The sequence below is a fragment of the Emiliania huxleyi genome (assembly GCF_000372725.1).
Source record: "Emiliania huxleyi CCMP1516 unplaced genomic scaffold EMIHUscaffold_792, whole genome shotgun sequence".
In the NCBI taxonomy this organism is placed as follows: Eukaryota; Haptophyta; order Isochrysidales; family Noelaerhabdaceae; genus Emiliania; species Emiliania huxleyi.
The window spans coordinates 7323-17945 of NW_005196080.1; the positions used below are offsets into that span (position 1 = coordinate 7323).

General features: G+C 68.2%; 3 protein-coding genes across 3 annotated transcripts in view; 1 reads left to right on the forward strand and 2 right to left on the reverse strand.

The window, feature by feature from the left end:
- EMIHUDRAFT_460051 (hypothetical protein) overlaps positions 1-939 on the forward strand; it is a gene marked incomplete at its 5' end in the record, with an annotated part of 2935 nt that extends 1996 nt beyond the window's left edge. Inside the window, one exon of the mRNA XM_005759785.1 lies at positions 583-939. Within this exon, the coding sequence (XP_005759842.1) occupies positions 583-729 (147 nt within the window). The 3' untranslated portion in view covers positions 730-939. The remainder of the gene's footprint in view (positions 1-582) is intronic.
- Positions 940-1166: 227 nt separating this feature from the next.
- On the reverse strand, positions 1167-1952 carry EMIHUDRAFT_249537 (hypothetical protein; the record flags this gene model as incomplete). The annotated part of the gene is made up of 4 exons (XM_005759786.1): positions 1167-1236; positions 1318-1515; positions 1600-1739; positions 1905-1952. 4 exons carry the CDS (start codon positions 1950-1952, stop codon positions 1167-1169), a joined length of 456 nt encoding a protein of 151 aa, XP_005759843.1.
- A 1869-nt stretch (positions 1953-3821) lies between these two features.
- Positions 3822-10512, reverse strand: EMIHUDRAFT_471139 (hypothetical protein; the record flags this gene model as incomplete). The annotated part of the gene is made up of 6 exons (XM_005759787.1): positions 3822-3871; positions 4112-4116; positions 4632-4882; positions 5770-5988; positions 6065-6112; positions 6472-10512. 6 exons carry the CDS (start codon positions 10510-10512, stop codon positions 3822-3824), a joined length of 4614 nt encoding a protein of 1537 aa, XP_005759844.1.
- Between the last annotated feature and the right edge of the window lie 111 nt (positions 10513-10623).

Here is a 10623-nt window from a genome sequence, read left to right on the forward strand (position 1 = left end):
AATGTTGTGAAGCTGTTCTCTACTCCCTCCTCACACCGCGCCTAGCCGGCCTCGGCTCCTCCTCCTCGTGCGGCGGCGCCGCCTCGCCCGCCGCCTCGTCGCGCTCCTTCGCGTCCGGGCTCGGCGGGCCGCCTCCGACGCGCACCTCCTCCCTCGGCTCGCTCTCGCGCCTCTCCGCCGCTTCGGGCCTCCTCTCCCGCCTCGCGCGCCTCACACCCCATTGCCCACTGAGCCGCACCGTGATGCCACAGCGTTGTGTTGTATAGGCCGCCTCTCCGGCCTCGCGCCCGGCGGCGGCAACACCGCGGTCCAGACGCCGCCCTCCGCGGCAGGCGCCTTCGAGGCGCTCTCGAAGCTCGTCAAGTGCCCCGCGCCGCGCCGCGCGCCAAACGTGGTGTTGCGCCGCCCCTCGCGCCTTTCGCGAGGGGGAGGCGCCGCCGCCGCCGCCGACGCCGCCGCCGACGGCGCCGCCACCGCCGCCGCGAGCGGCAGCCACCGGGCCGCCACAACGGCGAGGCTCGGAGTTGCAGGAGGCCGAGGCGTGAACGGCGTCTCTTCACACGTGCCCACCGGTGCCGACAGGCGAGGCTCGAGGGGAGGCTGGCCGCTGAGGCCGCCGCCGCCGCCGCCGAGGCGCACCGGTTCGTGACGGTCAACTCGTCCGACGGCTCGAGTCAGTCCGTCGGGGACTCGCGATCGAGCCACTCGAGCCAGGGCGACGAGGCCTAGGCGGGAGAACGGCCCCCGGGTAGGTGGCTGCATCCCGGTGCCCGCGCCCCGGCCGACAGGGCTCATCGCTCAGGCGGCGCGCTTCGCGAGACCGTCTGTGCGGGGCGGCGGCACGTGTCACTATTGGGCATTGTTCGCGCCAGTTCCACAATCCGATCGCGCGGATTCTCACGAGGATTCTCATTCCGTATTTCGAAAACAAAAATTCGTTTTCACAATTCAGATTTCACCTATCAGTATCACCACGCACGGTAAAACGGTATGTCTATGTGCCGCACACGTTTTCAGAGGCTTCCACACCGCGCCGGGGCGTACAGCCGGCGTACGATTCCGTACAATTATCAATTTGTGGCGCGCATAGCACGAGTCACGAGACCCCCTCGCCCTCCCCTCCCACACTCCCCAGCTTCAAATGCTGACCACGTAAGTACAACTAACTATATGCTGACGACGTTGGGAGCCGCTTTTTCCGGGACCGCGTCGAACGACGCCCAGGACCCCGACGACCTCCAGGACACGTCCCCTACGGTCTCGGTGGTGGGGGAGGGCGCGGAATCCGGCGCGCACTCCGGATCCGGCAGCGAGGACCGTCGAGAGCGAGGCAGCGAGTTTGCGCGCATCACCCCACGCTCCGCCGCATCGCCGCAGTACCGCTCCGCCTCGCTGTGGCCTTTGCTGGGGTTCATCGGGAGCGTCTTTTGCCTCTGCACGAGGAGCGGGCCGAGCGAGTGGCTCCCCTTGCCGACGAGCAGCGGCGCGTCGGTGGTCCTCGGGCGGTTGGACCACCTGCGGCGTGGCATGGGCGGTGCCCCGGGAGGTGAGCGGTTTTTGCGCGCCGGTTCATGGCGAGTGTGTGGTCCCGGCGCGCACCCTAACGCGCTGACGAGGGAGCCCCGCCCCGTGGGCGAGTTCTGGCCGGAAACAGAGCCAAGTTCCGAGAGGTTGAAGGATGCCGGCGAGTCGGGGATCGAGCTGATGAGACGGACCACGTCGTAAAAGCTGGGTTTGCGCTGCGGAGCCGGAGGCAGCAGCGCCAACCTCCGGGGAGAATGTGAGCGCGAGCCGGCATCGCTGGGTGTGTCCAAGTCGATCTCGAGAGGCAGGTGACCGTTTAAGATCGAGTCTCGCACACTGCTCCATCGCCTCCGCGCAGAGGCGCGTTGTGCGTAGTGTACTTTTTCGCACTCGTCCTCCGGCAAGCACGTGCTGCACGTGGAGCCCATGCCGCTCTCTGCTGGGTGCTGCTCTCTGCTCTGGAGCACGCGCGCGCTCGCGAAGGATAGAGAGATAAAGTCCTGGCGACAAGTGTGGGGATACACAGGACTGTCCGAGGCGCCGCCGTTCCCACTAGCACACCCTCAAGAAGAATTTCCGGCGGCTTCTTAAGACAGCGCACTGGCACAACAGGGGGGCGTGGACTGGCGCACACTGCAAGAAAGATTGAATTTTACGCGAACTCCTCTCACGTCACAACACCAACCAACTACTCGAGTAGGCGCGGTGACGGGACTGTGGCGCGCACTGGCACTAACGACGTTTCCCGATATCTAGATACATGTTTGCGCCCGCCGTTTGAAGGGTCGGTGCCTGTAACAGCTGTGCCTGGTGTGTGCAACCCAACCCACTCTGGCCCTCCGCGGCCTCCTCGCACCGACTGCCCCCCCCAATATCGCAGGTCAATAAAAAGATGACGCAGTTCTGTGGCCTCCTGCTCGCCCTCGCCTTGGGCAGCGCCGATAGCCAAGGGCTCCAAGAGGCTCGTCCTGGCCGCAGCAACTTGTTCGCTGCGACGCCAGACGGCCCGGAAGTCACTGAGGTCCTCGGCATGCTTCAGCGCCGCCTTCAGGCAGGGGCCAAAAGCATGGGGGCCTTAGCCTTCGGGGAGGCGTCCACCGTGTCGGGCGACTACTCCGTCACGCTCGGGTACGGCTGCACCGCCGGGCCGGTGCACAACAACACTGATGGGCGCCGCCGGCTGCAGACCACCAGCTACAACACGGCGGCCTCGGGTTCCTACAGCTCCGCCATGGGCTACAGGACGACGGCCTCGGGGTCCAGCAGCACCGCCATGGGCTACGGCACGACGGCCTCGGGGTCCAGCAGCATCGCCATGTGCGCCTCCACGACGGCCTCGGGGTCCAGCAGGCTACAAGACGACGGCCTCGGGGTCCGACAGCACCGCCATGGGCTCCATGACGACGGCTTCGGGGGGCAAAAGCACCGCCATGGGCTACAAGACGAAGGCAGAAAGCATGGCGGAGACAGTCGTGGGCCAGTACAACGCTCTCGGCACCTCCGCTGATACCTGGTGGGCTACCACCGACGCCGCATTCCGCGTGGGCATTGGCACTTCCGAGAACGACCGCGAGGATGCGCTCACGTGTACAAGGATGGCAGAGTCGCCATGGGCCACACCACGGTGTACAAGGACGGCAGAGTCGCCATGGGCTACAAGACGACGGCCTCGGGGTCGGACAGCACCGCCACGGGCTACAAGACGACGGCCTCGGGGTCCAGCAGCATCGCCATGTGCGCCTCCACGACGGCCTCGGGGTCCAGCAGCACCGCTATGGGCTACAAGACGACGGCCTCGGGGTCCGACAGCACCGCCATGGGCTCCATGACGAAGGCAGAAAGCATGGCGGAGACAGTCGTGGGCCAGTACAACGCTCTCGGCACCTCCGCTGATACCTGGTGGGCTACCACCGACGCCGCATTCCGCGTGGGCATTGGCACTTCCGAGAACGACCGCAAGGATGCGCTCACGTGTACAAGGACGGCACAGTCGCCATCAGCGGAGACCTCTGCGTGTCTCTGGCTCCATTTCATCAAACCAAGGTCGCCGCCTCGCTGCCCTCGAGGCTATAGCGCTGCCAAGCAGCAGCAGGCCATGGAGCAGAAGGTTGCCGCGCTCGAGGCGGCGGTGGCGGCCCTCACACTCCGACTCGGCGGCGAATGAGAGTGAACAGGCGGAGCCGGCCAGGGCGAGCGGCGCATGTGCAGACAGCCACGCGCGGCGGCCGTCGTTGAGGGACTCTGAACCACACACACAGTGTGTCACACACTCACACACACGAACATGCTCTGGGTCCCTAGACATATGCAGATATGGTGATTGTGGGGTCGCCTTCACGCCTGAGGCCTATGGTCCCCGAGGGCGAGGCGCTTGGTCCTGGACTCTAGCACCGATTGATGCATTCGTTTTGCCGATTGTCAGGCCTGCTTTCTCTCATGCACACACAAGACACATATGCGACAATGCATGGTCATGGACCGAGCTGTGTATATTGTATTGTGAGGGTCAACAGAAGAGAGAAGTGAGAACATCGTACGACGTACAATTCCTAACACCGGAAGGCAATGAATAAATAAAAACGGACACCTCTTCTAGGAGATGGGTAAAAAGGAACAGGTCCCCGCCCGTGCGATCTTTGTGCAGGGTTCTTTGTGGGTGTGGTCGGCGACTAGCCGGGGTCGTCCTCACGATGGGGGACTAGCACTAGCCGTCTTTTCCACATGGTCCCTCGGGTCCCTGGCTGCTCCTTATCTCTTCGTATATCCTCTTGCTGATCTCCGCAAAGTCCTGCTCTCTCCCTCGTCTCGCGCCCTGCGCGTCTGCTCCGCCTCCCCGTCGTCTGCAGCTGCGTCGCCTGACTGTCGCCTGGCGAAGTCGCCTTCGAGCTGCAGCATCTCGATGGTGGTGAAGCCGGCGTCGTCGATGGCGCCGCCCGTCTCCGAGGTGACAACGAACTTGTGGTTGGGCGAGAGCAGCACCTCGGCCTCGGTCGCGAAGAAGGAGAGCGCGCAGATGTCCTTGCCCGACGCGAAGAAGGAGAGCGCGCAGACGTCGATCTTGATCACGACGCCGCCCTCGCCGGCGAAGCCGCGCGCCGCCGCGACACTCGTGGTGGTCGAGGTTGGTGAAGGCACCCCACTGGATGGGCCGCCGCTTGAGGTACTGCCGCACGATGTTGGCCTTGTCGCTTTCTGGGAAGCCGCGGTAGCAGGCGCCCTCGTAGTCGGGCAGCGGCGCGAGCGCCTTGAGTGTGTAGTGGACGCACACGCCCCACGTCTTCATCATCTGCGCGCGCCCCGGCCCGGTGCGGTCGCGCAGGGAGCGATTCATCTCGTAGTAGAGGTTGCCCGCCTTGGCCTCGTCGGGCAGCATCAGGTCGTGCGTGTACGCGACGATCGCGAGCAACCCGTCGTCGCTGCCGATGAGCGCGACGTGCCGCCTCCTCGGCGAAGGACAGCTCGGCCGCCTTCATGCGAACGTCGCTCACGATGTGACGGATGTGCGGGCATGCCGCCGTGATTTGTGGGTTGTTGAGCAGCTCGTCAAGGTACGGGCGCGTCGGCAGGATCTCCTCCCACGGCGTTGAGGGCAGGATGCCGAGATGGCGGCAGCCTCGGCGGCGTCGGCGATGAGGCGGCCAGTGGGCGTGGCTGCGGCAGCGGGCGCGGGCGCTGGTGCCGGCGCGGGCGCGGGGGCAGGTGTCGGGGCTGGTTGAGGCTGGGACTACTGGGAGAGGTCTGGCGGATATCCGGGCGGCGGCGGCTGCAGCTGGGTGAGGAGGTCTGGCGGATATCCGGGCGGCGGTGGCTGCAGCTGGGTGAGGTGGTCTGGCGGATATCCGGGCGGCGGCGGCGAAGGCGCGGGGGCAGGTGCCGGGGCTGGCTGAGGCGGCGACTGGAGTGCCGAGAGCTGGAGCACGGCCTGCGTCAGCTTGCCGCTGTCGACGCCGGCCTGGTTGGCCTCGTGCAGCGCCAGCTCGATCGGCGGCGGCCAGCGTCGGCGGCGGCCAGCGCCGCGTCGAGCTTGGCCTCGGACGCGGCCTTGCTGGAGACGGCCGCAGCATCATGCGCGGGCGCTGGTGCGGGCGCGGAGGCAGCGCTCGCCAGCTTATCTTCTGCCATCTTGAGGATGGCAGAAGATAAGCTGGCGTGTCGACGAAGGTGGCCGTGTCGACGAAGGTGCCCGTCTTCGCCGAGGTCTCGAGGAACGGGATGTCGAGGCTCCCGCGCCATGGCCTGCGGCACCTGCCGCAAGTGCGGGCTCTCCTCAACGAGGTCGAGCTTGTTGCCGACCAGCATCCTCTGCACGTTCTCGCGTGCGTACTTGTCGATCTCCGTCAGCCAGCACTTGACGTTGTTGAACGAGTCAAGGTTGGTGATGTCGTACACGACGATGATGCCGTGCGTGCCGCGGTAGTAGGTGCTGCTGATATGGCGGAACCGCTCGACCCCCGCCGTGTCCCACTGCCACAGGATAGAGGTGCGGGCGGGTGAGCAGAGCAGGCACAGGTGTCGCTCGCGTGTTCGGTGCGCTGCGCACAATCTGCAGCTTGATGACTTTGCCGTCCAGCTCGATCGTCCGCATTTTCTGCGCACGTGCACACTGGCGAGTGGGCACGGGCAAGAGCGTGTGGCCCCAGAGTGGGCGATGGCGCACAAAGTCGACACCAATTGTGGATATGTAATCCTCGGTGTACTTGTCATCGGCGAACCGAAGCGCTCCAACAGTTTCGTCTTTCCAACACGGCCGTCGCCGAATATGAAGAAGTAGTCATAATCTGCCTTCATGACGGCGCTTTACAACCCGCGGTGGCGCCGACAACTTTGGCATTCATTATGCATCGATGCTAAACAGCGGCTAACAGCGGTACACGGCAGGCTATCTGGCCAACTCTCAATACTCGTGTACCTGTGAGCTCACGCCCCGATCGGCAAATGCATGCTCACCAGCTCGAGCAGCGCCGCCGAGTCGCGCGCGGCCTCTCCCAGACCCACCTCCTCGCCACCGCGCCCGACGCCGCCGACGAGCGCGTACGGGCGTCCCTCGCCGACGCGCACGCCCTTCTTCACCTTGAGCGATCCGAGCATCCGCAGCCCGCAGCCCGCGCCGTAGACCTGCCTGTCGAGCGCGGTTTCCCAGTCGACGCTCCCAAGCGGCCGCCACGCGCGCAGCGCCGGCGGCGCCGCACCGGAGCCGGCACGGGAGCCGGAGCCGGCACGGGAGCCAGAGCCGGAGCCGGAGCCAGAGGACCAGCCGCCGGAGAGCATGTCGACGAGCGCCTGGCGCACCGCCAGCGCGTCGCCCGTGCTGCACTGCGAGCCGGGCACGTGCAGGTGGATGCCAAGCCGCACCTTGCCGCCGCCGCTGCCGCTGCCGCTGGCGCCACCACCGGCACCGGCACCCTTGGCGGCCGCCGCGACGGGCGTGGGCCGCGCCGCGGTGACGACAACCGGCGCGTCGGCGTCCGTGACGATGTCCTCAAACTCCTGCCTGCCCAGCACCTCGCGCAGGCACGCCGCGAGCTCCAGCTGGGCCGCGCGGCTCAGCAGCTCCTCGCCTTCCCGCACCTCGAGGTCGATGTCGAGGTACAGACGGAACTTCTTCTGGTGCAGCTCGCACACGTACTTGGGCGTCGCGTCGGCCGCGTACACTGCATGGAAGTCGCCGCGCAGCGCGGGTGGAATGTTGACGAAGGCCGCCGCCTCGCCGTTGACGGCCATCAGCAGGTGCGTCTTGGCGCGGGAGTGCGAGTAGTGCACGCACTGGTTGCGGCTCAGCCAGCGCAGCAGCGACTCTCGCGGCTGGCCCACCGTCGCAGCCGCCGCCGCCTGCATCGCCGCCACCGCAGTAGCACCACCCGCCTCACCCGCAGTAGCGGTCACGCCGTGCGGGAGAATGCGTGCTGCGCTGTCGTCGTGCTCCCACTTGGCGCGTATCAGCTGCATCGCCTTCATTGGCACGCCGTGCGCGTTGCGCTCGTGGAAGGCCCTCAGCGCCGCCTCCCCCGGGGGGCACACCACCTCGAGCACCACCACCGCGTAGCCCGCGCGCCTCGCCCTGCGCGAATAGTACGCGTACTGCTCCCGCTTCGCGTTGACGTTGTCGACGATCACGAGAGGCGCAGTGCGGCCCAGCGCGGCGTCGAAGGTTGCGCGGCACGCCGTGTGCGCGTGCTGCAGCAGCGAGGCGTCCCAGGAGCGCGCGTACAGCAGCTTCGCGTCGCCGCCGCACTCCCGGCGCTGCTCGCGCGTCAGGTGGCCGCCGGCGGCGAAGAAGGCGTCGGCGCTGCAGAGAGCCACGCTCTCGTCGTCGTCGGCGTCGTCGTCGGCGTGGTGGCGGAGGTTGAGGTGGGCGTGGCGCCATGCGGCGGCGAGCCGCGTGGCGAGGCTGGACTTGCCGCTGCCGGGCAGGCCGCGCATGATGAAGGCGACACCGCCTTCGCCACCCTCCTCGCCCTCCTCATCCTCCTCGCTCTCCTCGCTCTCCTCATCCTCCTCGCCCTTGCCCTCCTCCTCGCTGCCAGTGCGCTGCTCTTTTGCAGACGAGCCGCCGAGCATCATGACTGCGGACCATGCGTTGGCTTCCGTCAGGCCAACCTCGGCCTCGGTACGCACGAAGTTGCCGCCGGGCAGCAGCCTCTGCAGGTGCATGTCGTCGATGGCAACCCAGCCGCCGGTGCAGCGGTCCGCATTGGCCTCCACCCAGCGGAGAATCTCGCTCGCACGGCTCCTGGCGTCTGCGCCAGTGCTCGCGTACCCGGCCTCGTTCGGGCAGACCGTCTGCGCACTCACGCGCGGCAAGCCATGCGCCTCGAGTGCAGCGTTCACCTTTGCGACGGTGCTCGGCAGGCCCTGCCACGACGACGAGAGCACGAGGGCCGCGCCCGTCTGCTCGACGACGCTGCGCAGCGCCGCCATGCATGGCGCGCTGAAGGGCGATGTGGACGAGAAGGGATGCAGCACGCCATCCACGTCCAAGATGATGACCTTGCGATCGGCAAGCTGGTTGGTCTCCTCGAATGCGAGCAGGCCGTCGCGGCCGATGGGAAGCGTGCCAGTGGAGGCGTCCGTTGGTGCCTCCCCCGCCTCCTGCGCCACCGCTCCGGCAGCATCGCCGAGCGCCTCCAGCGCGCGGCACAGCGGAAGCAGCGCCGGCGTGCTGCCGCTCAGCCCGCGCAGCGCCTCCTCGAGCGTCGCAAACGCGCCCGCGCCGCCACCAGCACCAGAGAGGCCGTCGCCGTCGCCGTCGCCGCACTCGCCAGCAACAAGCGGCGCCAGCTGCAGCAGCCGATCGAGCTGCGCTCCGTCCGTCACCAGCTGCCGCTGCTCGCTCCGCGTGCCGCCACTGCTGCCGCCACCCGCGCCTGCCGCCCTCTTCTTGCCCTTGGTTTTGTCGAGGTCACCCGCATGCGCCACAATCGTGCCTCCCGCGCCGCCACCGCCGTCGGCACCACCACCCGCGTCGACCTTCTTCTTGCCGCGCAGCGGTATCGTCAGCGTCAGCCGGCGCTGGTCGGCGGCGCCCTTGCCCTTCTTCCCCGTGCTCTCGCTCATCACTCCGCAGCTCTCCGCGTACGCGTGCACCAGGTGCCGCTCCCTCGCGTCGAGCTGCTCGGGCTTGAGGCGCAGCTTGGAGCCCGGGTGGGCGTCGTCGACAAAGTCCTCGATCTGCTGACGCAGCTTGGCGGGGAGCGCGCCCAGCCCGCTGTCCGCCGCCTGCAACACGAAGCCCACCGTGCCACGCACCACGACCACCGCGCCACCATCCACTCCAGCAGCAGTTGCGGTGGCGCCATCGGTGGAGTCAGAAGCACAAGCCTTGGCCGCAGCCTTCTCCAGCAGTGCGTTCGAGTAGGCGTGCGGCGTGCCGATGGCGCTCGAGAGGGTCACGTGCGGGTGCGCGTTCTCGCAGAGCGACAGCAGCTCGGCGTGCGGCGGCGCCACGCCCACCACGCGCACCGCGTGGCCCTGCGCGTCGTGCGCCTCGCCGCCCAGGATCAGCTCGACGGTGGTGCCCACCCACGGCCGCAGCGCGCGGGTCGTGCTCGCGTTCGGCTTGTGCGCGAGCGTGAGGTGCGGCTGGGCTGGGATGCTGCCGTGCTTGGGCGGCATCCGCGACGACAGCAGCGCGACGCTGGCGGCATCGAGGAAGACGCCGGCGTACGCGGCCTGCGCGACCTCCGCGGCGAACTGCGGCGGCGGCGGCGGCGGCAGAGGAGCAGCAAGCGACATGCGCGGCTCCTCCTCGTCACCCTCCTCCTCCTCCTCCTCGCCACCCTCCTCGCCACCCTCCTCACCATCATCCTCGCCCTGCTCCTCCTCGTCCTGCGCATCGCCCGCCGGTTCCCGCCACGCGCCGCCCGTCCCCGCCGCGACGGCCGACGCCCACGCCCTCATCAACGCCGGCGACGGCCCGAAGAGGCCGCGCGCGATCGCGATCAGCACGTCGGCATCCGCCGCCGCGTAGCCCACCTGCGCGCCCGAGAGCGGCCAGCTCCGCCAGTCGGAGAACTGCAGCAGCTTCGACTTGTCGAGCTTCGCGCCCAGCACCGCCCAACACGCCGCGTGCAGCGGCGGCAGCTCGAGCTTGGCGGAAGTAGCGTAGATCTGCTGCAGGTCGACGACACTGCGGACGACGAGGCGGCAACGCAGCGCCGCGCTCAGCCTCGCCACGTCCTCGTCGAAGCCGTAGCCGAGCTTGGCCACCGCCTCGCTGCCGAGCAAAGCAAGCAGCGCCGATCGCAGCGTCTCACCCACGCGGCCAACGCTGCCGTCGCCAAGGTGGAGGAGGAAGACGCGTTCCGCCTGCGTCACGCCGCCGACGTCGACGGCGACCGAGGTCGCGCGCGGCACAGCGATCTGCAGCAGCGCCGCGGGGTTGGGCCGCCCGCCGCGCCGCCCGCCGCCCCAGTCGTCAGGGCGCCACTCGACGTCGATGCCGACGGCGGGCGTCGCCGCCTCGACGGCGCCGCGAAGCGTGGCCGCCATGGCCTCCTCGGCGGGCGTGTCGCCCACACGCACGACCCCGATGCGAGACGGGTCGACGGCGAAGGTGGGCGCCGCCGCCACGCCCGCCGCTAGCGCGCCCGTTGCACGCGC